The sequence below is a fragment of the Accipiter gentilis genome, chromosome 11, assembly GCF_929443795.1.
Source record: "Accipiter gentilis chromosome 11, bAccGen1.1, whole genome shotgun sequence".
Classification (NCBI taxonomy): domain Eukaryota; kingdom Metazoa; phylum Chordata; class Aves; order Accipitriformes; family Accipitridae; genus Astur; species Astur gentilis.
In genome coordinates, this window is record NC_064890.1 from 23621029 (window position 1) to 23647427 (window position 26399).

Sequence of the window (26399 nt, forward strand, 5' to 3'; positions counted from 1 at the left end):
TAGCATGGACACAGAAAAATCCCTCAGGTCCTTGATGAGATAGTTTGTTGATCAAAGTTCTATGTAGAGACTAAATGCACGTTAAAATAGGCTTTTATTTCAGCTTGTATTAACAGCATAATGGTGTCCACTACTGTGCAATGTTCAGTAAAAGTAATTTTGTACCTAGTGTTTACAGTCTTTTTTGTTTAATTGTGGGTTTTTTTGCTTCATTGTTTACAAAATACGGTGGATCTCTCTAACATTTTATGAGAAGGGAGTGAGCTGCAGACATCTTTTGGCAGTTACTAGACACCTTCAATACATGATCTATCACAAAGCAACCACTTCCTTCCATTTCTTTTACAGCTAATGGTGATTTCATGTAGCACAGCTGTTATTTTAATGGAAGGAAATGGGTCTAGATTCTTCTAATTTTAAAACGTTAAAATCTAGACAGAAACAAAGTCTGAAGAGCACATGCAAGATTTCATTTCTGGTAGGAGAAAGAAGGGTACAGCTCTGTGGCAAGGATTGAACTGTGGTCCAACCACCTTCGAGCATTTGATTTGTTCCCTATGTTCTAAGCCTTCCTTCACTTACAGACATTGCTTTTCATCCATTTGATAGCCACATTATTAAAAGTATCCAGATTTCCCTTTTACTGTAGTGTACTGTTAGCATATTAATTCTGAGCACAGTTGCATTTGTTCATCGAATGCCACTGAGCAGCTTGGTTGAGGTTGACTGAGATCTTTATATTCTGGTTGAGCCTTTCCAAGTTTGACCAAGGAGAGCAAAAGCTCTTCTTTCTATTAGCTGCCATTCTTTACAGGGAATTTTATATTAGCTGTGCACTTTGATGGAAAGGGCAGGTTCTTCTGTTTCTTCCTGCATGGATAACAGCTTTCTCCCATGTTTTTCCTTCTTTGATGTTAGGCAGAGACTTTATTCCTTTCAGAATGTTAGTGAGAATGAAGCCATGTTTCTAGCGTCTGAAAAAAGGATAGGCAGGGTTAAATCCTGTTTGAGTACAGCTATTGACAGACTACGTAACAGCAGACTTTGATCCTACTTGCTGGTCATTTCCCAACAAGGCAAGGCAGTGCATTCCCACCATTTTAGAAATAGTGAGAATAGGCCTGGATCTGACCACTTATTGGAACTCCTGTCCAGAATCCTTAGTCTGAATCTAAGAATTTGTCAGTGATTCAACTTACAGAGTTGCTACTGTATTCTTACTTGAATAAGGACTTTATTCTTTCATGAATAAGGACTGAGAATACATAGTAGACATATATGCTTGCGTATGATTTACAAGATAGCATTAATTCAGAAGATTAATCTGATATTTGTGTCCTCAAACAAAAGACAGATATGAGTAATTAGACATTTAGTAAAATTAAACATTGCTGTATTTCTGCAGTTTATTTTATAGATGGTACATAGGTACCATCTATACATAGATGGTACCTTTCATCCAGGAACGTGTTAGTACCTTTTCAGCATTTATTATACTCCAGAATTAAAACCATTTCAGTGTTTTTACTCTTGTCCCATCACTTCTGTATTGTTGTTACATGCCTTAAAGCAGACTAAACCATGTTCAGTTTGCAAGGTCTCTTCTACTGCATGCATAGGTCTTCTGAACACTGTCCTGCTTCTTCCCTCAGCTCTAAGTTCTTGGGCCCATTGCAGCCCCTTAAACATGTCTCCTGGTTCGTCACTTTTGACCTGATGCCTTTTTTTTCTCTAGGGCTTTATGAATTAAGCTAATCCTTCATCCCAACAAGAAAAGACTGATCAGCAGATCCACTCACTCTTAGACTTCTCAAGAGATGTTTTACCACTTGGTATTAAACACACAGAGACACGAGGCTCCTCTCTTCGACTTTGTTCTCTGATTCAAATCTCACAACACAGTGCCACAGATTTTCTTAAAGCTACAGTAGCTGTGTAGCCAACTTTAATTCAGTTACATTTTTAGAATTAAGGTAGGCTTCTGTAGGTTTATTTATGTGGAAGACTATGGAGTGCCTCTTGTTCACTCACTAACTCATTCCTTTATTTTACTGCTGCAATGTAAGAGAAGTATCGCTGATTCTTAATATCACTATATCTTCAACTGCTGTAAAGAAACATAAAGACCTGAAGTGATATACAAGACTTAGCTTTATTCTTTTCATATTTTATAACCCTCAATGGTAAGAAGACAGCAGATGAAGTTCATTAGTATTTTTAGATCCTAATGGTGTTCTTACCCAAGTGTCCAGCTCTCAAAGTACTTTAAAGTCAGATAAATGTAGTTAGGTACTAATAAACTCAGCCTTCCTAATTTGTGTAAGAGAAGGTTACTTAACTTATAACTTAATCAGATAACTTAATAGTGTACAAGTTGTTGTGTTTGGAAGAATGAGGGAGACGGATGTCTGTTTTTGATCAAAAAGGTGTAACCAGACCCAGTTGTTGTAAACTGAAGTTAGAAACATTAAACTGATGAAAAGGAACTTTTTTTTTTTCCAGTAATGAGGATTATAAATCATTGGAGAAACTTCTACAGGGGTGTGGCACACCCTTCATACCTTGAAACATTTATTTGTTTTAGCTATATACACTTTAGCCTAGATGGAAATCTGCTGGTCTCAGACATTATAGGTTAACATTCTTAGGTTAACTCACTATGCACTCAGAAATGATATTTCCATTTTGCTGGAAATTCTGATATACTGAATTCCAAAATACTGATTTTTTCCATAGTGAAAATAAAATATTTACTTCTCCAGTGTTTAACTTTTTTGTCTCAATAATGTTTGTGTTTCATCTTGTACCGACTGAATAAAAAATCAAAAAACCGCTCAAAATGATACATTTGAAATAAAAGATTCAAATTTATCTTAGTGTTTTAATATTGCTAAGATAAAAGGAAAAAAAACCCCAACAACCAGTATGTCTTTTCATCCTTCAAAATTTTGTCAAACAAGTGCAAAATATTTCAATTTTAATGAAACTGCCTTTCCAAAAGCTAACTTAGGCCTTTGAAGAAGATTCTGATCAACCTTAAGTGTGGAAGTGGCCGAGGTAGCTGATGACAATTGTCTCTTTGGGCCTGAAGATCTTTTTTTCTTTTAGTCTAATCCATGAACAGAGCTCCTCATATATGATGTCATCTCTGTAAGAAAATCATGACTTGGAAAAGAATTTCAGCTTATTCCTGCATGGCTGAAGTCAGTGTGGCTCCTGACAACAATTTCCATGAAAGCAGAGTAGGGTCTTTGAGCACAAGGTTGCAAGTGAGCACTCAAGCAATGTTAGCATGGGTTTAATTTTAGTTTAGGCATGCTATATGGAGAATTTATGCAGTAAACCCCATTACCTCCACATGTGAGATTTTGTTGTTGGAGGCTGTGAATCTATATTATATTTGCTTTCTGGGGATTAGGTTTACCTATAAGATTCCCTTGCAGAAGTGATTCCTTTATGATTTTCATTACAAATTTGGGCTTATAATTTCATGTAGAGAAAACCACAGAATTCTCTTTGCCCAGTTAGCTGACAGTTATTTTGTTTCACTTGAAATTTGAGACTACTTTTTGAAAGTCACATTCAAGCTCAAACATCAGAAATCAAACTCAGACTTATCTTCATTAAGTAAGTCTTTACGTGCAAACTATTTTGATAGTTCAAATTCTGAGAACATAAATATTTGACAATTAGAGATAACCTAAGCTAAATAACATATGCCTAATTTTAAGAATAATTCCCTGATACTAGACTTTGTGCCATCCACATTCTGGAAGATAGCAAAAAGCAGAAGGGATTTTTTTTTCTTTTTTTTTTTTTTTTTTTTTTCTAATTCCAGTGAATACACGAAAGCTGTGGCTGTTTTATGACTACAAAGAAGCAGCAAGTCTTCACTTATAAAAGCAGACCAAAAAGTTTCAGAATGAGAAAATTAATCACTGCTGCTATTTTTCTTAGGAGGCATGATTAAAAGTCAGGTTCCACTGCCTATGTACAGCATTTAAGTGCAAAGGAGGTGACTGAAGGCAATCTCTGAACACCACGATAGCAGCAAGAAACATGCAAGGGAAAAATAGGACACCAGCCTACCATTAAAATCAGGCAATCCAGGACAACTTAACTAAAAACAGTCTTTTATATCACTGATAAAATATTTAAAATAAACAGGGCAGGGAGTGGAATAAAAAAATGTTAAACTGGAGATCCCAGTGGGGAACAAATTATCCTGAAAGAGGAAAGGTTATATTTATTTAGAAATAAATGTTTTTACAAAGTCCAACACTTCTTGTACTGGGGTTTCATTTCCTGCCTAAACATACTTACAAGGAATGCTATAACCTCCTGTGTCATCTTCATGATGCTGAATACACCCATCGGGGATTGTGACTTGGGACCATTCATTGACTGTACTTGGAGCTGAACTGGTGATGTCTATGCCTGACTCACCTCTAGAATTTTTTGAAGCAACCATTTGCATCTAAACTCCCTAAAACATCAAATCCAAATCTTTTCTGCTACACAGGCCTATTAGTATTGAGAATTTTAGGAAATGGAGGAAAGAATAAGGGCCATATTCAAGTAGATTTACTTTCAGAGAAAAATATGTCAGGTAACCACAGGCCAGGGTTTGAGTTCACACTATTAGTTTGTTATAAATCAGAACTGATGTTACTTTGAAAAAAACAATTTGAAAATCTTCTAGAATTTAGTCATTTATGCAATTTATTCTCATAACTTAAGTTTTCCTGATCTTTATAAAACAAACAAAAATAAAGAGGGTCTTCTTTCCTCATTAAGGATGTACCTGGCATGTAGCTGGAAAACAGAAAATAGCAGTGTATTTCTTTTTTCATATTATGCCTCTGCAAGTTCCAACTCTGCAAGTAGGAAGAACCATGTTTTTTCCAGAGGGAGAAATTCATACCCACTGTGATGATAGAAAAGACATAGCTGTGAAAGCATTGCAACAGCTGACCAGTAAATGTAAGTGGAGACCAATTTCCATTGCATTCTTTTGGCCACAGATTGTTTTGAAGTTTGACTGGGCATCCCATATCCTTTATGAACTAGTTATAGAGTGATTTGCTGTGGGGAGGAAAATTCCTCTCTCACAACCTTCCAGAATTCATTCTTTTCAGGATTTTTTTTTGCTGGATATGTGATTTTTACCCATTCATAAACGTCTATACTACAGATGAATTTTTCTTTTAGCCTCTCACTTTCAAGACTGTGAAAGTTGGCTTTCATTTACACAAATAGCTCTAAAAAGTCAAAGGATGAAAAATGTGTTGTTTGTGCTTTTATTTTTAAACGTGCAAAAAAATCCCCCAAAACCCATTAGGTTTGGTGACGGTGAGAATATCCCTTGCGGTTATTTTCTGTCAGGTGCTGGTGTTAATGGAAGCTGTATTGGTACATTCAGAACTGTTTCTTCCAGGGGGAAAAAAACCCCAAACCTGTTCAAAATGGAAGTATAAAATAACAGATCTCTCTTGCTTCATGTCTCCTTAGAGACAGGCTCTGATGACTGAAGCCAGTAGCCAGTGGTCTCATATGGAGCCAGAGCTTGTTTTTTTTCTTTCTTCCTTTTCTATTTTAGAATTAACATCTGCTTTGCCCATGATTTAAGTATCTGTGTGAGCGCATGTGTTTGTGAAATATGCATGGCTCTATGCCAGTGAATACATATAGAAATGCAAAAAGACAGGTTTAAAAGGAAGGGGTGAATTGTATTTATCAGAATGTTTTGTGTTCTTTCATGGTTTCACTGAGTGTCTTCTAATTATTATTATTTTTTCCTAAAGGAATGAATAAAAGGAAGACCCAACAAAAACATTGCTAAAAGACCTTTCTAAAACACTAAAAAAAATGAGAGAGACTTTGATCTCTTAAAGGCTGTTAGTTTTGAAAAGAAAAGCTCATGACTGTAGCTGACATATTAATGAAAAAGCATCATCAATCTGCTTGTGCAATAAAAACATATTTGTTGTAAATATTAAGGGATTTTGAGAAAATGCATTTTTACTTAAATAAAGGAAAAAAGACACCAATGTATGGGCTCAAAATGCAGAATGTTATTTTCTGTTAAAAGATTATAACAAAATCTCTCATCCTCCATTATGCTTTAGTGTATTGGATACTTAAGTGCCACTTTTGTCCATTCAGAGTGAAGTATTATTTGAATTATTTAATTTTAAAAATTATTTTCTTTCTATTACCTTACATGGAATGTATTGCCACTATTGACTGAAGAATTACTTGTCTTTGCAAGAGTAAGTGAATTGTTTGCTGAGGTATTTGGTGAGCTTCTGAGGAAATGAATGGGTATTTCCATACTGCAGTTAGTTGGTGACTGCAACTAAGGAGGTGTACCGGAATGAGATTTTATTTAACTAGATTTGGACATGAATAGCGGTAAAGATGCCATGTCATAGACGTCACTGGGAGCACAGAGCCTGCAGAAGGCTTAGGTTCTTATTCACAAAGCTAAGCTACCCTAAAGTCCATGTAGCCACATTGGTGATCATATGGTTTCTTGGGGCAGTTAAGTGAAGGTAGGTCTGTAAAGAATCCAGGGCTGCATTCAGACCTCCCAGCTACAGTACTTTGGCATTAAGGAGACGTTTACATTTTGAAGAATTGTGTCTCGAGAAATTTGATCTTCAATGTGTAAGTATATCTTCCTAGGTGTCACTCCCTGTTGACTCATAATCTAGAAAATTATTGTTAAGGGCATCTAGGGATACACAAGAAGATGGCAGCAAGTTGGTTGTAGTTTAAATAATAATTCCTAAAAATTCCTGATTATGAGCATCAGCGAAAGCCCCATGCAGAACAGTCACTTACCTTATTTTTCTCTAACATTCAAATTTCTTAGCATCCAAATTTATCAAATAATGAACTGTCTGCTTAAAAAGAATGTCTTGAGGGATTCACTGTCACAAGGCTACCCTTATTTTTGTCAACAGAACTTGAGTGTGGAGCATCTTGTTTTTAATATCTCTAACAATCTTCATGCTGAATTATGTTCCTGGCAATTGGAACAGGCTTTCCATATAACCACGTGTAGATTTTCTAGACTTTCAGTATAACCAGGGGAAGGACTGGAAGAGGAGGAGAAAAGCAATTGTCTGGTTTTCCTCATTTTCTCTTGCATCATGTGATACTGTCAGAAGCGTGCAGTCTCCTGCCAGACTGAGCTGAGTCCGTGTCTGCCTGCGACAGCACCCTGTGTGCCTCGCAGGAGAGTTTCTTGCTGAGGCTTCTTCTGAGTCTGACATCTGTTCCCCTACTTGGAATAAGAACTCTGCCTTCACATATTTCTGTAACGTCTTTTGGAAACTTTCCACAGGCTTTGTTAGAATTTTCTTGGCCTAGTGACCAGTCGCATACAATTTATCTTAAAAAAAGTAAATGTATACTTGAAGGCAGCTGAGAAAGTCCTGCCAGGTAGGACTGGGTCCCAGATGTGCTCTGGCTATTTGTCTTGAGCCTTTTCAGGAACAATGTGATTTGTGATGAAGCTGCTGTGAAATAACTGACTTGCAATGGTATATACTGAGTCAAGTGAAGTATGCCTCCTTATGCTAAGAAATAGATAGCTTGCCAAAGCAAGCACATACCTTGATCCCTTCCCCTTTTACAATCATAAGGCCAGTTATATACATAGGGAGATAAAATATTTCAGAGGGTTAACTGGTTCTGAGTAGTATGGTTGTGGTCCCAACACTAAACACACTTGAACTGGAAACTGTCTTCAGCTTTTCAGATACAAAGACAGTCCCCTTTCTTGTGTATCCTACTCAGTTGGTCCATAACGTAGTGCTGGATCCTGGCTGGGGTAGGAGAGAATATGGCCTTTGTATTTACATTTATCTTAATTTTTCAGTCTTTGCTTCAGGAAATTCATTTGTTAGTGCAAGTTTACTACCAAGTCTGCTTGCTATTTTCCAAATACACATTTGACATCACTTCTGACACCCACCTCTGCGTACTTGAGTATTTAATGGTGTACAATTAGCATGCCATCTTGTGATTTCAGAACCCATGAGAGCTAAAATGAATATTTATCATTATAAAACTACCATAAGTTTAATGACCAAAATGATGCAGGTGCTACATTCCCTTTTGTTTTACTTTTTCATTGGTAGAATTGCTGTTGTAAGAGCACAAAAAGAGGGGGAAAAAGCTCATTGATCCAGCATACTGACAATATCTTCAAAATCTACCATTATTTTGTTTGGTGATAACCTATTTCCCACAAGCTGTGTTACACAGAGCACCTGTAAGCAAGACAAGCTTAACACGGAACAGTTTGTTTAAGATGTGATTTTTATCACAATGGAGAAAACAACTCAAAAACATACTATAGATCAGGTCTGGTTATGTGCCCATTTTAAAAACACGAGTTACCAGCTCCTAACCGTGGCGCAGAGTGGCTGGACTGAGCCCCTGATCATGAGTGGGGCAGCTCCTGCCGTGAGCCTGATTTCCAGCTCCCACCGCTGCTCTTCTCTTCATCATCCCCTGGCCCCAGGTGCTGGATGTCACCCTTGATAGCTGTTAGACAGAAGACAAATGGATTCTTATCATCGCTGACACAATGCAGTTCTTATTAACTGTTTTATTCCTCAAATCAAGCTCGGGGGTGACTGAGTACAACCTTAGTTTTACAGATCCGAGAGCAGACAAAAGAGGCTTAGCACAGTTTGGTGCTAAGGTGTTGGGTTTTTTTCCCAGAGTAGTTGAAGAACTACTTTCCATCAGTGCTATCATAATGTCTTTAACATTTGTGACAGATACAAACCCTTAATTTCATCTCCTGTGTCATACATGAGTTAGGGAATGGGTACAATAGGAGTGGGTACAGTTACTTAACAGTATCTGTTCCTAGTTGAGCTACCTGAAATGAGTCTGTCTGTCTGACTCCTTTCTTAGTCTCAAACACACCTTTTAGTGCATCCTTCTCTGAGGCTTGTTCATAAGTCCCTTTAATTGACTAAGCTTGAACACAACTTTTCCTTTTCAGTAAGAACATAGCTCTCATTTCCTCATACAAATGTTAGATTAATCATAATTTTAGCCAAGGGAAATTTAGACCAATGCATTTGTTTAGGTACATCCACAGACAATGAAGGATAACAAACGTTTTGAAAACCAGCCACAGGGACAAGCAGCCATCATGCCAAATCAGTCAGAAATGCTGACAGGTCGAAACATGTAGACACTATTTGTTCTTATGATTCACAGCCATAAATCCTCGAGGGGCATTGGGTGCTTGAACCATCTGCCCTTTGGCACCTCTGCAGCAAATGGTAAATCCACTGGTATCTCATACAAGACATCTGTTCTCAAACCCTATTTCTTCCTGATTTGGGGAAGTCTCTTTTGTTCACACTGCATAAGATTATCCTAACTATTGGCCTTAAAACCTGTCCTTTTAATACCTCTGCTAGCTATTTTGGAGGAATAATTATTCCTTATTCAGTTTGCTGGCTCCTAGGAATCCTTTTCTTAGATACTCATCCCTCTAAGTGTCTGGGCACTCAGCCCAGGCTGTAGATTTCAAAGGCAGCAGGGTGCTGAGAGGTTAGACACCATAATGTTGTAAGTACCTTTGTGGATCTAGCATTTCATCATTAGCTGAAAATTGATACTCTGTTATTTGTTTGAGCAACAGCTGTATATGCAATATATAGATAAGAGTGTACACGAAGTGTTTTGTGTGTTGGAGATAGCTTACACAATTCATTATAAATGTAGCAACAAGGCTGAAGTGCATTTTATTTTGTTCCTATTAGTACTTAACACATTCTTCAATGTAGAGATGCTAAGATGCACAGTACAGTCATGATTGAACTTGCTGCTGCAATGATGGAATGGTGTTTCTTCTACACCATTTTGACTGAAAATAGCTTTTTTAGATACTGCAGTTTTTCACTGCTCCTTATCCATTCCACACAGATTGTAGATGGCTGTACATAATGTATTATATATAAGCATTTTGTAATATTTGCATTTGAGTTTTATGTGGAAAGAATTTTTTTTTTCCTAAGGGCCATTGCATGAATAGAAATGGTTGAAAAATGCACTCGCAAAATTTATGAGGTAACAAATTATTCCTTTATGTCATTTTTTAGGATCTGTTTTACTTTTTGTGCCTGAATGACTTTGGGGACAGTTGAAGAGCTTGGCATTGTTTTTCAGTTGTTTTTTTTTCTTTTTTTAACAGTGAATTGCTGATTGTTAAATTTACAGGATGTCTGCTAAATATTTCTCTTACTTTTCAGCTCTGTTACCTGAGAAAGAGATTGTAGTACAGGACTTTTTGAGTGTCTATCACAATAGCTTAATACCAGTTTAGAGAATTGGCTAAAGCTTCTCATAGTACAGTGTCCATCTTTTCATTACTGGATTGTAAAAGATACCTGGTGAATGTGAGGGTCACTCGCTATATGGGGTCATCTGTTGTTATTGGCAAATTAGCTGTCTGTCACGGGGACTCAGGCTCTTCATAAAAACTGAAGAAATGTGTTGCCAGAAAAAGGGACTATATTCCATTTTAAAGCCGATAAGAGTAAATTATTTATATCTTTATACTATTTATAGATTGTAAAGAAATATGTACAAACAATTTTTGTTAGAAATGACAAATGTTCTCATTTGCAAATATTATTTCTTTCATGTAAAGCAGAGAATTGAGGATTAATCTGTACTGTAGTATGCATCTTTCTATCTAATAGGATAATAATATAACATCCCAAGAAATTGATGCACAGCTGAAAAAGGTGATATGTTTGCCTGTCACAAACTGGCTGATTTAATTTGAAAGTTGTTATTTTTATGCTGGCAGTTGATAATTCCATGCTTCATTTATGCCATGTCTAAACTTGATTCAAACTTAGGATCTGCCTGTGCAGAGAAACTATGGAGGTCAATGAGATTCTGCAAAGGTAGAACAAAATCTGATAATGAATCCCCAGCATTTTCTAAATATTACATAGAATAGAATAGAATGACTATTTCAGTTGGAAGGGACCTACAATGAACATCTAGTCCAGCTGCCTGATCAACTCAGGGCTGACCAAGAGTTAAAGCACGTTATTAATGGCATTGTCTAAATGCCTCTTAAACACTGACAAGCATGGGGCAGCTTTGAACAATTCCCATTCATTCTTTCAGAAAAATAAATTAAAAAAGGCTTTATAAATGCCTTCGTTTTGTTTTTGGTTTTTTTTTTTTGTTTTGTTTTGATTAAAGATTAAATACATTCAGCTTAAGAAAGCTAACACAAGAGACCTCTGTAACATCTTCATGTAGCTCTACATCCCAACCTGTGCCTGGCTGGACCCTTGTTTTTAATCAAATCCTATCACTGACAGTGTGTATCAAGCTAATTCATGAAGTACTTTGGAAAAACAGAGGGCTGACATTTTAATAGGGAGGACAAGACTGTTGAGAAAGTTGGAAAGCCTCCCCATATACAACATAGCCATCTAACTGTGGCTTTCATTGTCTGATTACCTTTAATACATAGACATGTATATGCCCCAAATGATCTTATACATCAGAAAATAAATACCAGTATTCATTAAAATAGAACAGCTCTTTTAAAACACATTCTTGTTCTTACTCACACTGAAGGCACTCTTCAGTGTAGAAGTATTTAGATGCAGAGATGCAAAAAATATCATTTGCTTTGCCTTTCTTTAGTAACATGTCACTTTTTGTTAAAAATAAACATTTTCTCATTTTCTTAATTTTCTGGGTTTATTAATGATTAGATTATCCAAAAAAGGCTCTTCTTTTGGGAATAACAATGGGCAAGAGCAAATACTGGTAGCAGTTAGATGTACCAATGCGAATTAGGCAATAGTTCTTCAAGAAAAAATAATTAAAACAAAAAAATCAGCAAAGAGTCACAGAAAGATCATCCATGGTATAGAAAGTGGGTGCCAATGTGGACTCAGTGCTTCATGAAACAGGCTCAAGGAATTTCTGTCTTTGTGTGCTCAAACATAGATAACAGTGTCATAACTGGGAAGTAGATAACCCTGCACAGGTGCATGAAAGCCATTAGAAATCACTGAGTTTCTGTAGTCATTTGTCCCTTTTTGCAGGACAGTTAAAGTGTAGAGATTTCAATTAGCACTTTTCTCCTGTCAGGAAGAGATATAAATATCATCTCTGAATTTGTATTCATTTGCTGATTAGTAATTTAGAATTTTCAATGACAACCCAAAGCCTCTTAAATAATTAAGACAACTTAATTAAGAAAGTCATAATAACAATTAGAAATGATCTGTATGTATTTGTTCGTAAGAGAACATTTCAAGTTCTCTACTTGATTCTGTAACCACCGCATTTATTGTTAACCTTATACTCTCTGTTGAAAAAGCAGAGGTATATGATAGTACCTGATACTGAAGAACCACATTATGAATATAAGATAACTGTCAAATTGTGGCTCCATGGTTAAATGCAATCCTGTGACAAGGCTCGGTTCTCACCTGCCACAATTTGGGGTAGGTCTGTGGAACTCAGTCCACCTGAGCCAGAGTACGGTGCTTGAGGGTCTGGCTCAGGATGTTGTTTTAAATTTTATATAAAAAATAAAGTAAGAGGTAACTGAGCTGAACTCTTTAATGCAGCATTAAGTGTGTAAGTTTGTACAGCACATATTTCAAAATACATAGAAAAAAGTAAATTTTGGCTGCGTTGCCTTATATCAGAATAGCATCTTGTTTTCTTTGCCTACCTGGTTAAATATGGGTTATCTGAAGTGTTGATATTTAATGGGTTAATTTTTTTTTTTTTCTTTTAATTTTTCACAGGAGGTGTTTGCATTGCTCAGTCACTCAAAATCCCTCGGGAGCCAAGACCAGGAGAATTTGAAAAGATCATCAAGCGCTTGTTGGAAACTCCAAATGCTCGAGCAGTGATCATGTTTGCAAATGAAGATGATATTAGGTGCCTGTTTCCTAATTTTGTGTGTTAAAGATGTTCTCTCCACAGAGATGCTCAACTGGCTGGTGCAGAATAGAGTAACGCAGGAGGTTTCACATTCAATCCCATATAAAAATTATTGGAAATCTGGTGATAAGAAATTGAGTTGCAATTATACAGTATTCTGGTCCTTTATTCTGAGGAGATCTAACCTGTTCCTAGTTCCTAATAGTGCAGCTCCAATAGATTGATATTTGGTGACTGAAAAGGAAGAGCCCAATAAGAATGCTAGAAAAGTATGGCTAAAGATGAAACAAATTAACTTGTACAGTACTGTATCTTGATTTCATTGCAGCTGTTGTTAAATATGCTTTAGACTGTGAAAACTATTGACTGATTGGTTAGTATGAGCTTACTTATGCATAGCCAGAATGAATGCTGGGTATTCTCAAGTTCTTTGTAAATGCAGTTTGTTTAATTAGTAATTTGTTGCTTATTTGCAGGCGAATACTGGAAGCAGCCAAAAAAGCTAATCAATCTGGACATTTCCTCTGGATTGGCTCAGATAGTTGGGGGTCAAAAATTTCACCAGTTCAGCAGCAGGAGGAGATTGCGGAAGGAGCAGTAACCATTCTGCCCAAAAGGACATCAATAGATGGTAGGAGTGCACATGGCACAAACCCCTCATTTTCTGACAATGTTCAAGCACCCTAGCTCTCTTAAAAAAAAAAATAAAAAAATTAAAAAATCATGTAGTCCTTTATTACAGGGAAATCAGGGAAACCTTTCCAACTAAGTAACCTGAGTTTGCCTGATCCAATATTCATTTAATAGCTCTGTTGAGATTAGGAGATGGTGAATCTGCAATTAGGCAAGTTTATAATTGTCTAATAACAAGAGCATGTGTGATGGAGAGCTTCTTACCCATAACCTGGTGGTTCTTTGGGACAAAAAAGGAGAATATTGGGTGGATGATAGTGAGTCAGCTTATTCTCCTGGGAGTAGATCAATTTAGGCTTTGCTTTCCTCTCCTAAACTTACTTTAAGAAGCCACTATATTATCAAAGTTTCTGACTTGGTGGATGAAGTGGAAGTTGTTGGTTTGAATCACCTTATTCCCAGGAGGGTACTGGACATAGTAACATCTCTTACTGTAGAAAAACTGAGCACTATTGATGCTACTTGGAGAATCTAGCCACATGGAAACATTTGTAAAGAGCTTAATCCAGATGGTATGTGTTAGTCGTGATTTCATTATGGCTGCTGGGTTGTAGAGGTAAGGCTGGTGCAGAATCTGATCAGGCTTAAGCAGGAATCTTTAGTTTCTCAACTGGGGTCATTAGAAGCAGAATTTAGGTGTCCTGGAAGCCCTCTGGTTCAACAGAGAGGTACCTGGTGATTTTAGGTGGCCTTGCAATGAAATTTATTTGGCTCACAATCTTTGACTAAGTAGTGATTATAGTTTGTCTAATTTCTTGTAGGTATCCAATTCTTTATTTGTTCATCTGTGTATTAAAAATTAAGCTATTTCCCTATCTGCATTGCTTTTTTTTTTTAATTTATAGAATTCTGCTGGAGCTTTAGAGACTCTTTAACTGCTGTAGGTATTTAAAAAAATCTTGTTCTACAGCGAATATGCTATAATAATAAATACAGTATTTTTTTAATCCTTAGATACTACTATATCTTATTATAGTAGTTGTAGCTAAAGCTTTTTCTTGTTCTGATATTTATACAAAACCTGTTAAAGGTCTTTAAATAACTATTTTTAGGCTGTATTATATTTTAATGCTTCTTTCACTTCTTTTAAATGTAGGATTTGATAGATATTTTCGGAGCCGAACACTTGCTAACAATCGAAGAAATGTCTGGTTTGCAGAATTTTGGGAGGAGAACTTTGGATGCAAGTTAGGATCACATGGAAAAAGAAACAGCAATATCAAGAAATGCACAGGTAACTGTGAAAGTGAAACATTATCTGTAAGTTGTTCATTGGAGTGCAGGAAAGGAACTGCTTTCTTTTCATCACTCTTGGCTCCCTTCAAATCTTCAGTCCATATTATTATGCTGTAAGAAGCATGACAGGTTTTTTTCTCAAACCTGAAGAAAAAATTCATGGACGATGTTTGAGAAAGTTGGTAGTTAATTTGCACAAATCCAATGATGGTACAGATTTTGTTAAAGAGCTGTGACTGTGGTTCAATTCCATTCATGTTTTCCATGACCTCCTCTCTCACCCCATCTATAGTTGTCAATATGATTTTTTTTTTTTTTTTGTTCAGTGAACAGGCACATCACAGTAATTCTCATATTGTTATCCCTCAAGTATATACAGAGAAAATTAAATTTCTGTTTAAACTATTGAGGTCCTGATGATAGGTCAAGTCACGAACTCCTTATTTAGTTTACAAACTGTGTTTGAGGATGGAGTAAAAATCAAATCAATATGTTCTTATTACTTGTCCTCATGTGAAAAGAACAGTATTCTATATTGTATTATAAAGCTGAAAGTCTCTATGAAGTTTGAGCAAAAACTCTGTGTAACTGGTACTGGTGTTCTCAAACCTGCTTGCTCAGGCATCATACCCAGACACAATTGTCACAACAGCTAATATAGCAGTTGCATCAGTAGCTCCGAGTTTCATCTCCCCTATGAGATGTTGGCCTTTTGCTGCCCCTTGCAAAGATTATTACAAGAGTGTTACCTGTAGTCTTCTGTGACTACAACAGACTGTTTGTGTTACTTTTTGTGTAGACAGTTTATGCCTAATGTCAGGGCTCCCAGTGTTATTTCCTTAATTACCACTCCCACCCCCCCAGCATTACTGGTAGTGACCACCGTCTCTGTGACTAGAGGCAGCAGCAATACCCAATTTTCTGCACTACATGCATAAGTCATCCATGTGCCTTGATTTTCCTGGGAGTGTTTTCATTCACCAAATAATATTTTCTTCATGGAACACGAACATTTTTGTTCACTCGCTCTTCCAAGATTTCTGGCTAACTGGGCACACTGTCATGCAGCCTTTGTTATGGAGTGCACTTCCAAACTTTCTGCAAACAAAAGCTGCGTGCCAGCACCCCACTTCTCCTGGGTTTGTCAGACAGACATACCCTGCAGTCTCGAAGCACAGGCACCTTTAGTCCTGCACATCCTGAACCATCAGATTTATTGTATGTGTACTGTGCCATTGATTCAAAGACTTACTGCACTGGGCTTCGCAATGCACAGACTTATCTCGCAGAGAAATATGAGCGCCATGCATGCACTCTCTCATTTCAACAACGATGCCTTGTCTTCTGCCTTTTATCACATGCTCCACAAAAAAAAAGGTTGATATTCAGTTCCTCACTGAGCTAAATGATAGCTCATTACTCTAATCCTTTACTCCTTGGCCTTGATTCATATAGCAGTAAGTCATGGATGGGTAGTTACCCATGTCTGGGAAGGGATTATTTTGTTTTTACTATTTTAAGTGGAAAATAGATGCTTTTTTGAAGTTCTTCAGGTGGAATGAGTGCTGTATGTGCTGTAGTTTGGGAAGCTCTAAATGTTACTACAGATGGTTGTATGACTTGTCTCAGCCTCATCACGTCTGTCAAACGGAATTACGAAGTGAAAAGTAGCATATAAAATGCATAGGCCGTATCTTGACAGATTCAAAGTAATTTGCCTTTTGAAATGGATATCCATATATTTTATGAAACAAAATTATGGTATGCTCTCTGTGCCTGAAAACAGAAAGAAAACATATTTTCTGCACCCAGAAAGTTAACATAGTATCAAGGGTTGGGATTAAGATGTGGGCAGTCTCATATGAAGGTTGCACGTGCATTTTCAGCTGCAGGGGAAAAAGCTATGAATTCTTCTGCAAGCAGGAGTACCTACAGGTGACAGGACCCTTGACTAAAACCACTTAAAGGTGGCTTACTACAATAGGCGAGACGCTTGGACAGCAGCAGACCTGAAACAAGCTGATGACTCATCATGATCCCTATGCTTATCTAACTGAAATTTAAAGTGTTGGATAACAAAAACAATGAAAATGTATCCCTTCGAAGCAAACTGAATCAAGAGATGAGGGTGGAAGTTCAAAATAAACCCCTGTTATTTAAGGAGAAATGCTAAGTGGAGAATGGGGGAATGACAGCCTCCCAGTCTAGACCTAGAGAATCACAAATGGCATCTTGACCCACCCCAGTTCATTTGTCATGGCCTCCTGTGCACAAAAGAGAGACAGTAATGAAATTCCGGCTGGTTCTTCATACCACAGCCCTCAAAGCAGACGAGTCAGTCTACTATGATCTTCTCTGCCTGCTGAAAGAGGAGAATATCCCACTCATTAATTTATCTTTCCCTTCAAAAGCCAAAGACGTTACTTAATGGCCAAGTCTGCTCTGAAATAATGGCAGTAAACGAAAGAAAGGAATAAACCTCTAAATTTCAATAAGGATATAGGAGCTGTTACATTTAATTGTTTATAACTTAATATTGAAGACTTTGATCCTTGCCTATCCCAGCTGCCAGTTGTCCTTTCAGTGGGTTTTCTCTGAAACTTTATGTCTACTTTCTCAGTCCTAAATTTCAGCTCAATTCTTAAAAGGAATGTATTCCTGTCTCTAGTTCAGGACTTGAAGACTGAACTTAAAAACACCTTTTATCCTACTTTTCCCATTTTTTATCTGGGCACTGCAGATCATAAGATCCTCTTTGTCTTTTGACCACCAGCCCAATTTGTATATCGTGTCAACAGCCAGTGATACACTGAAAGAAATCCAAAAGCTTGAGATACAGCCATAATCTGAAAATCTCCCTCTCCAAAGATATTGAAAGGCAAATTGATAAGTGTAAAGTTTTCTCAGGCTTGAGATGTGTTTTATTAGGCATTCCTGTTTATCTTAGCTAGGAGGTACTTGAATCTTTTTCTCATATGACATTTGTAATTCCCAACAACAAAACTGATATCCCTGTTCTCTATTTAGTTGAGTTATCTGTTCATAGGTTTAAATTTTTACTACCTGCAGCCAGGATGCTGCCAGTCTAATCCAATTTCAAGCATTTTCTTTCATATGAAGATACTAGAAAATGCTCCATAGCGAAAGATACTTTTTTCTCTTCCATGTAAAATCAACAGTCTTTTTCACACTGAAAATCCTGAAAGAGGTTTCCTCTCCTTGTACAATGTTAAGAATTACAAAAGGGCATATGCCTTCTTACCTCCTTCTATTCTTATACATTACTGGTCATTATAGTCTAGTGTTGTAATGAATTAAACAGTTTATTTAAAGAAAACTGCTATTTTAAAACTGTTTTAAAATACTGTTTATTTGTAGTTGCTGTTGCTTCTTATTCCTAAAAGAATTTGTGCTTAGGAGGTAAATAAAATAAGTTTATTTTAAGTTTGCCCAACTGTTTGCTTTCTGATTTTTGCCAGTTTACAGAAAGCAATTATTTATCTAAACTTTGAAAAAGTAATTGCTTTGCCACCATTGATTTGCAACTAGCTCTATGTGTTTCTGAATATGAGTGTACACTGATCAAATCATCAAGATTAGACTAATTCATTGAAAAATTTTAGAGATCTTTTGTTCCAGCCTTTCTGGAATAAGAAAAAAATAAATAATCAGGCCATTAACTTAGTAAACACGAAATAATAATTCAATGACTACCCTTAAACTTTTTTAATTGGGGAAGGGGAAAGGCATTTGAAAAGGAAACTCATTTGCCTTACTACAATAAAATGGAAAAGAATGGAGCACTACAAGGATTGAACTGTGTGTAGAGGTTACAAGAAGCCTCACTTTACATATTTATTCAAGGTGCGGGTTTTCTGTATTCAACAAAAAGATCTTTAGTGAGACATGAATCTTTCAGGAATCTTCAACAGCCTTTCTTTAGCACTGGAATCTCTTTGTGGGAATGAGAAGTAAGGAGATGAGAAGCTTTTCACTCATCCCTGTGCCCCAGCAGAAAACTGTAGGGAGAGACAGCATTCATCCTTTGATTATCTGCATTCTTCAAGAGGAAGGGCTTGCACCATGGTTGCGGGAGATGGCAGAGACAGTATGCCTCTTGCTCTACTCTAAATTTAACATCCTGGAGAATTTTCCCATACATTCAGCTTCCCACTTGACTCAGTTGATGGGCCAAGTTTTTGGTAGCTGAAGATTTAACATTACTTAGAAACACTGTGGACTGACCAGATTTATCCCTGGTGGTGTGTTGCTAATTCCAGCTCTTGGTTGTTAATTGTCAGTCCTAACTTAAGGTAGGTTTCTAGACCTTGTGTTTCCTAACAAATGTACAAAAGTATGAATACAAAGCTTTGAAAATGAAACAAAGATATCCCAGAGTACTCTTTGCATTGAATTGTGGGACTGACAATATGCACCATCACTCTTTCAGAAGACCAAAATACAGTGATAGAAAAAGAAAGCAGCATTAATGATGAAGAGTTAAGGGAGAAGGGTAAGAATTAAACAAAGTGTACTCAGGTTTGCTTCCATTAACCTCTCAGAATGTTAATATTTGATTTCATTCTCACAAAAAATTCTGAAGAAGTCCTCTTTACATATATATGTGCGTACACATGTAGATATTCGTGTTTGCATGCATAAGCAGATAGGAATCTAACATGAAGTAAAGCTGATTACTCTATCATGTTTTAATGTGTACAGTGGTAGCCTCAAATTCAAATCTGATGTAAGAAGATAAAGTTCCATTGAGATTTGTTCTGTGTTTTCCTCATAGCATCCCTTCAAGGCATGCAGTTGTCATAGTAGTTACAGTCTTTGAACAGCAAAATGTGGCCCTTTAATAAAACCTCAACAAAAACGTTAATTAAAAAAGCTCTTTCATGCACATCCCTACAGAAGTAGTCTCTCCCCCTGTTTTGTATGGTTAGCATTTTAACTACTTTGCAAACCTCATCAGCCTTTAACTGCCTATGATGACTGACTGTACTGCTAAAAGTAAAGATGGAAGAGTTTCTAAAAACATATGGAGACCTGTGTAAAATAGTCTAATTTCAATTTGCTTTATCAAACTGAACCGCCTGTTTTACTGAAAAAAATCACAATGCAGTATAATAGACATTGTGCATAGCTGGGAGCTTTACAGATACATTATTTAATTGTTTTCTCTTAACTAACATCTTTGAAAATACAATTGCACCTACAAATATTAATAGAAAAAAGTAGATCTACTCATATGTGTATGCAGCCACATTCTGAAAAAATTATAGAACAAATTGAAAAGTTCAGTTGCAGAGGTACAGCGCATTGCTATTTAGTTTGAGTAATGGTGCCATTGCCATAAAATCACTCCTAAAGTAGTTTTTTTTTCTTGATGAGACCTGCGCAAAGTTAAAAACAATGAGCATAGATGCAGTTGAGACACATGGTGAGTTGTACCACAATTCCCAAAAGGCACTAAGGCTCAGGAGGGACTGTTTTTGAGCACACAGAAAGAGCTGCATGGTCTCCCTCTTTGTGCGACTTGTGTATTGTGACCAGTATGTTTAGGCATAAGAGGTGGAAAGGGCAATTCTTAGTCTTTCTCTTCTTTTGCTGTTCTTTGCCATTTTCTTGGTTCCCATTTGCAAAGTAGCTTATAAACACATTGCAGAAGGATTTTTGACTTCTTTATATTTATAAAACGTCTATTGCTGTTTTGTGTAAGTACAGTAATTCTAAGTAAAAAGCACAGTAGTCAGATTTATGGCATGATAAGCAGGAGCTAAGCTGACTGTTGAATCTTTGCTACCCATCACATCAATTGGACACAAAAGACTTTGAGGAGTATTTGTCATAGTCTGAGTTGTTTCTTACTCTGCGTTGGACATTATCTCACAACTATGAAAATTATGCGTTACGGGTAGCTGCACTGCAGTGGTCTCATGCTGCCTCTAATGTAGCATTAAATAAAACTGCATCATGTGTCATTAAATAATATGTGAAGCCAGAGAGTATCTACTTTTGGTTTTAGGACAATAGATCATGTCCCAGGTGGCACCAAGACCTCTTCCAATAACCTAAATGAAGTTTGATCTCCCTATTAGGGTATACCATAGGCCATAAATTCACCATTTTTTCTGTTTTTTTTTTTTCTGGTTCCCAATTTCAGAAGCCTGGGTAGTCAGTTCCAAAGAAAAAGTTCATGTTTGAGAAAAGTGAGTGACATTCTGCCAAAATTAACAAGACTGAAATATGGACTTTCTTGTGCTCTACATCAGGTCAGAATGTGTAGACCAAATTCTCTCCTGATGGTGGAGAACTGGCAGGCATGAACCTTGCCATGTCTCTGCTGTCAGTGTCTGTTAGACTGATAAGTGATAGAAGACCATAGCCTAACGTGTATTTCATCCAAATATACACATACAGTTGTCTTACAGAGGGGCAGTTCTGGATTTTATTCCAGAAACTACAGAATTTCAGAAAATTCAAGTCGAATAGTATTTCATTCCAGCAACTGCTAATGTGCATAAGTATTACTCAATGTGTCTGAGAGCTGTCAAATCAGTGGACCTAACATACGCTGCCCATTCACTGATTTGACTTCTTCCTTTCACTTGCTGTCATCCATTTTGTTGTTTCACCAGTTGTTAGTATTTTTAGATCTCTTTATAATATATCCAGCGGAATAGCACTTCTCAATCTTGTTGTCAAAGCTTAGATTCACCTACAAAACATATCATTTAAAAAGGCTGCTTCTTCTAATATGAAGAAGAAGCTGTTGATATACTCCATAGAAGTCTTTGTTTCTCTATAATTTTATTCATAAACAGCAATTCAAGTCTTGTATTCTGTCAGGAAATGTATCAATTTTAGATTTATAATGTTTTACAAAGTTATGATTCATATTCTACTGCACAATCTTTTAAACAGAGTATCTTGCCATTTTAGATTTGATACACTTGCTGCCAAGTTGGAATACTTTTAATATGCATATGTATGTGCACATGTGTGGATGTGTTTGCTAGTAACTTATGAATCCAGAAATTCTATTCCAGCTCGGAGCCTCTGCAAGAATGGCATATCCTAGTGAACGAATTGTTGGTACAATGTTGTGTAAACTCTGGAACAGCACCTTCTCAAATGTAGCCTCAGAAAACTTGTAACCAATATTACTTATGATGTAACTTAGATGTCACACACGTAAGAACATCATCTGTATGTAATCCGTGTTCCTGGGAGACAATAGTAAGTTACTCTGTCATTTCCAGTACCAGCCCAACCAATCTGGACAGATGGTGGTAGAACGGGAAGTTGATAGTCGGAATGTCGCGTGCTGTTCTTCATCTAGTTTTCTCTCCTGGTCTGCCGCAAACAGACCCTTGCTGTGAACAGGAAGATGTGTTCTAGATAAGCCTGAGTCCCAGATATCCTTCTTCAGGTAGAAAAGGTATTTGGTTTTTTCCCTTCTGACAAAGTTACTGTAATCCTGCCTAGTGAGAGGGCTGGAAGAAGTGTTTTAATTTTGTATATACTTCATTTGTGGCATTATTCAAGCATTTCGGGTTACAGTACTGTACAGTCTGTATGGCAAGGGAAATCGGCTGCTCATGACGCTGTTCCCTTTGAGTAAGTCAGAAGGATATAGAGCCCTCTCTGTGCTCAGTTCTTAAGCACAAGCAGGATGTGACTGCTCTTGGCCCTTATTTGCAGAAGACCACTAACTACAAACTAACATTGCATTATTCCATTGATTAGCTGTTCTGAGAGGGAAAAAGCCTTGTTTAATACACAGCTCAATATTCATAAGCTATTTTTAACATTCTTGGAGTATGCGATGATTTAAGATGTGTATTTGAATTTACCAGTATGTAGTTTCTCAGTAGGTCAAAAAAAAGTAGCTTGTTTGTCCTGTTTTGTAACTGCAGAAGAATGTCATCTCACACATATACTGGAATACAGAGTGACTTACATCATAAACTCTTGACACAGAACTTCCCACAAAACAGCCTTTTCTCTATTAGTTAATACTTGATTTACAGGATATCAACAAGTTAAAGCAAATATGAGCACAAGGGAAAAGAAAATGGTAAACTAAAGGAAATTATTTAATCTTTCTGCTGATTAATGATGTTTGATATTAAAAGAAGTTGCAACTTACTCAGATACCACCAATACCCCAAGTAAATTGTATCTTTAGTAATTATATTAATTTTATAATATAATTAGTGTAGGTAAGTGGTTTCATAATTTCATGAAGCAGCAATGAAAATACTTATTAGTGTGGACTGCTTTTAGATCATGAACATTTTCAATACATTGAATAATTATTCATCTGTGAAATGCCCCTGATTTATAAGTAATTGCTCACCTTTTGTGGAAGGCAGTTCAGATTGGTCATCTGTAAACAGATGCAGATGCTTTTAACCTACCAAGCAGAATTTTATTGCAGAAATAGACCCAGCAAAATCAATGGGGCATACATAATGGCTGTAGTATAAATCAGCGTAGAAAAGGAGGTTAGAATTTTGTTTTTAATGGATAAGTGTATCCATGAAATGTACCAATTATAGTTCAATATTTCCAGAATATTATTTGTATGCAGTATTTGAGATAGGTGTTTTTGTATGGAGAGTTCTTATGAAAGGTCAGGTAGAAGCACAAGTGTCCCCAGTTTGTGTTAAAATCAGTGTACAGGGGAGGAGAGGTATATTTGTCACACTGAACTTACACTGGTTTAACTGCATCGTTGGGCGTAATGATTTAGACCCAAATTCTAGCTCTGGACTAGTGCATGTTCATGTCTTGCAGGATTGCCCTTGGGTGGCGCTCATGAGACAGGATTTACTTAATTTTTTAACTTCTGGCAGGCCACCTCCAGATGTTTTATTAAGCTGCTTAGACTGGTATGACTTAGCCTGTGAGGATGCCCATCTCTTTATGGTCTGTAAATAGACCTAGATGACGAAGTTGGACGAGGTGCCCTACTTTTAGATTGCTCAAGTCAAGTGAAGTGAATCCCATTCTATGGCTGCATTGATCACCACCTTCTCAACAAAGCAATCTGCCTTCCCAGTTCATGCAAGGTCCTGGTGATAACTCTAATATTTGTTTATATTAATTATGACTATATTACTTAAATGTTTAGAGGTGATTAGCATCCTTACAGCTACTTTCAAAGGTAGAAACAAAAGGGAAGGTAATACATGGCAGTCCTCTGTACACAGATTATCAGCAAATCTTCCTCAGATCTGAATATGTGACTATTTGCTTATTGATAATACCGTAGATTTTCAGGATGCAATTCCTGTTGAATTTTGAAAAATATTTTAAAGGGGCTTGTTGACAAAGGTTTATATTTCAGGTTTATATTTAGGCTTTGTTTAAAAATAAATATTTAATTATTCTGGCCAAGATCCTTTTATTCTGTGATGAGATAATCCTAGGAGACAGACAAATTAAGGCTTTAAAATCTTCAATGAAGCTACATAATGTACATGATCTGTTACTGAGACAAAAGCAGCTAGTGTTGTGATCTCACATGCTACACACCCTGTGGAAAATAAGTTACTTTCAAATTATTAAAGTGATACTATGGGATAAGGTGTGCTTCCATTAGTGGTATCTTCAGCTGCATCAGTAAAAAACGGGTGATTAATGCTGTGGGGTTTTTCTACTGTACCTTCAGTGTTTACTGAAGTTTTGGCAGCCAAGGATGGTCTTCATTGATTTGTTACTGTCTTAGTTAAAATTCAAGATAGTGAAAGGGAAAGTCTATGCACTACATACATTCCACCTGACCCCACAAAATAATAAGACCCAAATGCCTTCAAAAGTTCTGCAGCGATGGGGCAGGTGGTGTGCTAAGGCCATGGTCTACCATGCTGTTCAAGTTTCCCTTGCTTCCCACCTGTTCCCTACTTCTCCATTTGCTGAAGTATAAACTCTTTGGGCCAGAGATTGCATTTCTCAGGTTTTTTTTTTGAACAGTGTTTTCCTGTTCTATTCTTTCAAGCAAAGAAGAAGAAAAACGAGTTGGCATTTGAACGTGTCATAAACCTGTTTGGAGGAGTCCAGTGGAATTTAAGTGCCACATAAGCATTGTTTGGCTTAGAAAATAAGGGTGCTTTTTCACTCTCAATGTTGAGTTCTGACTATTGGTAGACTTTTTCCTGAGCCATACCCTTGAAAGAACAGTTCTTCAGAGACTCTCAGATAGATTAACAATTACTGTCTCATCTCGAAATGAACAAATCATTTCCAGCACCAGAAGCACTTCAAGGTAACATTTTAAATTGTCTCTTCCTGTAACTTTTGAAACTACAGCAAACAAGAAACAAATTCATTTTATTCCTTTTAAATTTTGAAAAAGAGCCTGAGACGCTAAAACTGGTAGTTTTAGGAACATTGCAAGTGTTGGCCTGGAGAGTGATAGAATAAGCTCTGCAATTCACTGAACCTCTTGCAAGATATATTACATATAAAATCTGAAACTATAACAAACAGTCCATGTGTACAGATTGCTGGAATAATTGATTTTTTTTCTTAACTTGGACAGAAATGTTAGCATCTGCCAAAAGGCTACAGTAAAGTAAAGCAATTTGCAAAATTGAATAGTATGACTGTGAGACAAAAAGGCTGTCATGTGTTCTGCATCCTACTTAAAAGTATGTAACATTCCTCAAATTCTAGATAAAAACTATCCAGAAAGAAGAATGTACAGACCAAAAATTAGCCATTGACTTTGTAATTAGTAATTCCAAATAAATAATAAAAGGAAGATTACAAATGGTTTCACAGAATTTGGGAAGAGAAAAGGAGGCTAAGTTTGCTGTATAAATTGCTAATTATTTACTGATAGATAAAGCAAACACATTCAGGGATTTAATTCCTGAACTTATGCTTTTGTTTTTTAATTATACCAGATATATGTCATTCTAACTTTTCTGCAAAACTAGAGTAGAAATTTAATAGGAAAAAAACTTGCTTATGAACTTTCGATACTTCTTCACTGGATTTTAAGTGAAATCTGTAGTTGCAGCAGTGTTTTAAAATGGAGAGAGGAAAAAATAATGAAAGGAAGAGGAATTAATCTGCTGTATTAGATTGTACAAGTCTTCATGTCAGCTAACAGAACTGAAAGCGAGTATGCAAAGGTCTTATACATTTGCAATTTCTGTGTGCAGTGGGATAGTGTGGAATGTAAAGATTGGTACCTGACAGCCTGCAGGAAAAAGGGCAAGTAATTCTACATATTATACTGTAGCTTCTGCACTTTTTTCAGCAGAACTACCTATGGCCTGCGTATCAGCCTTCATGGTAAAACTTTCCTGGAGCTCTGTGTTAAACACTGTTTCTTTACACAGGCTCCGACTGACCCATACCTTTGCAAGCTGCATTATGAGACTTTCAGGTCTGCATAAGATTTGGGTTGAATTTTGGATGAGTATTAAGGTCACTTTCCATTTCATCTGAACTGTTTTCACTAATTCCTCTGTGAA

At 36.6% G+C, this 26399-nt stretch overlaps 1 protein-coding gene across 5 annotated transcripts in view; it reads left to right on the top strand.

Annotated features, from left to right (window-relative positions):
• Positions 1–26399, top strand: part of GRM8 (glutamate metabotropic receptor 8) — a 358666-nt gene that overhangs the window by 151191 nt on the left and 181076 nt on the right. For all 5 annotated transcript variants that reach the window (XM_049814189.1, XM_049814188.1, XM_049814193.1 and 2 more), the window contains 3 exons: positions 12834–12969; positions 13449–13603; positions 14762–14899. In XM_049814189.1, the coding sequence (XP_049670146.1) occupies positions 12834–12969; positions 13449–13603; positions 14762–14899 (429 nt within the window). The remainder of the gene's footprint in view (positions 1–12833; positions 12970–13448; positions 13604–14761; positions 14900–26399) is intronic.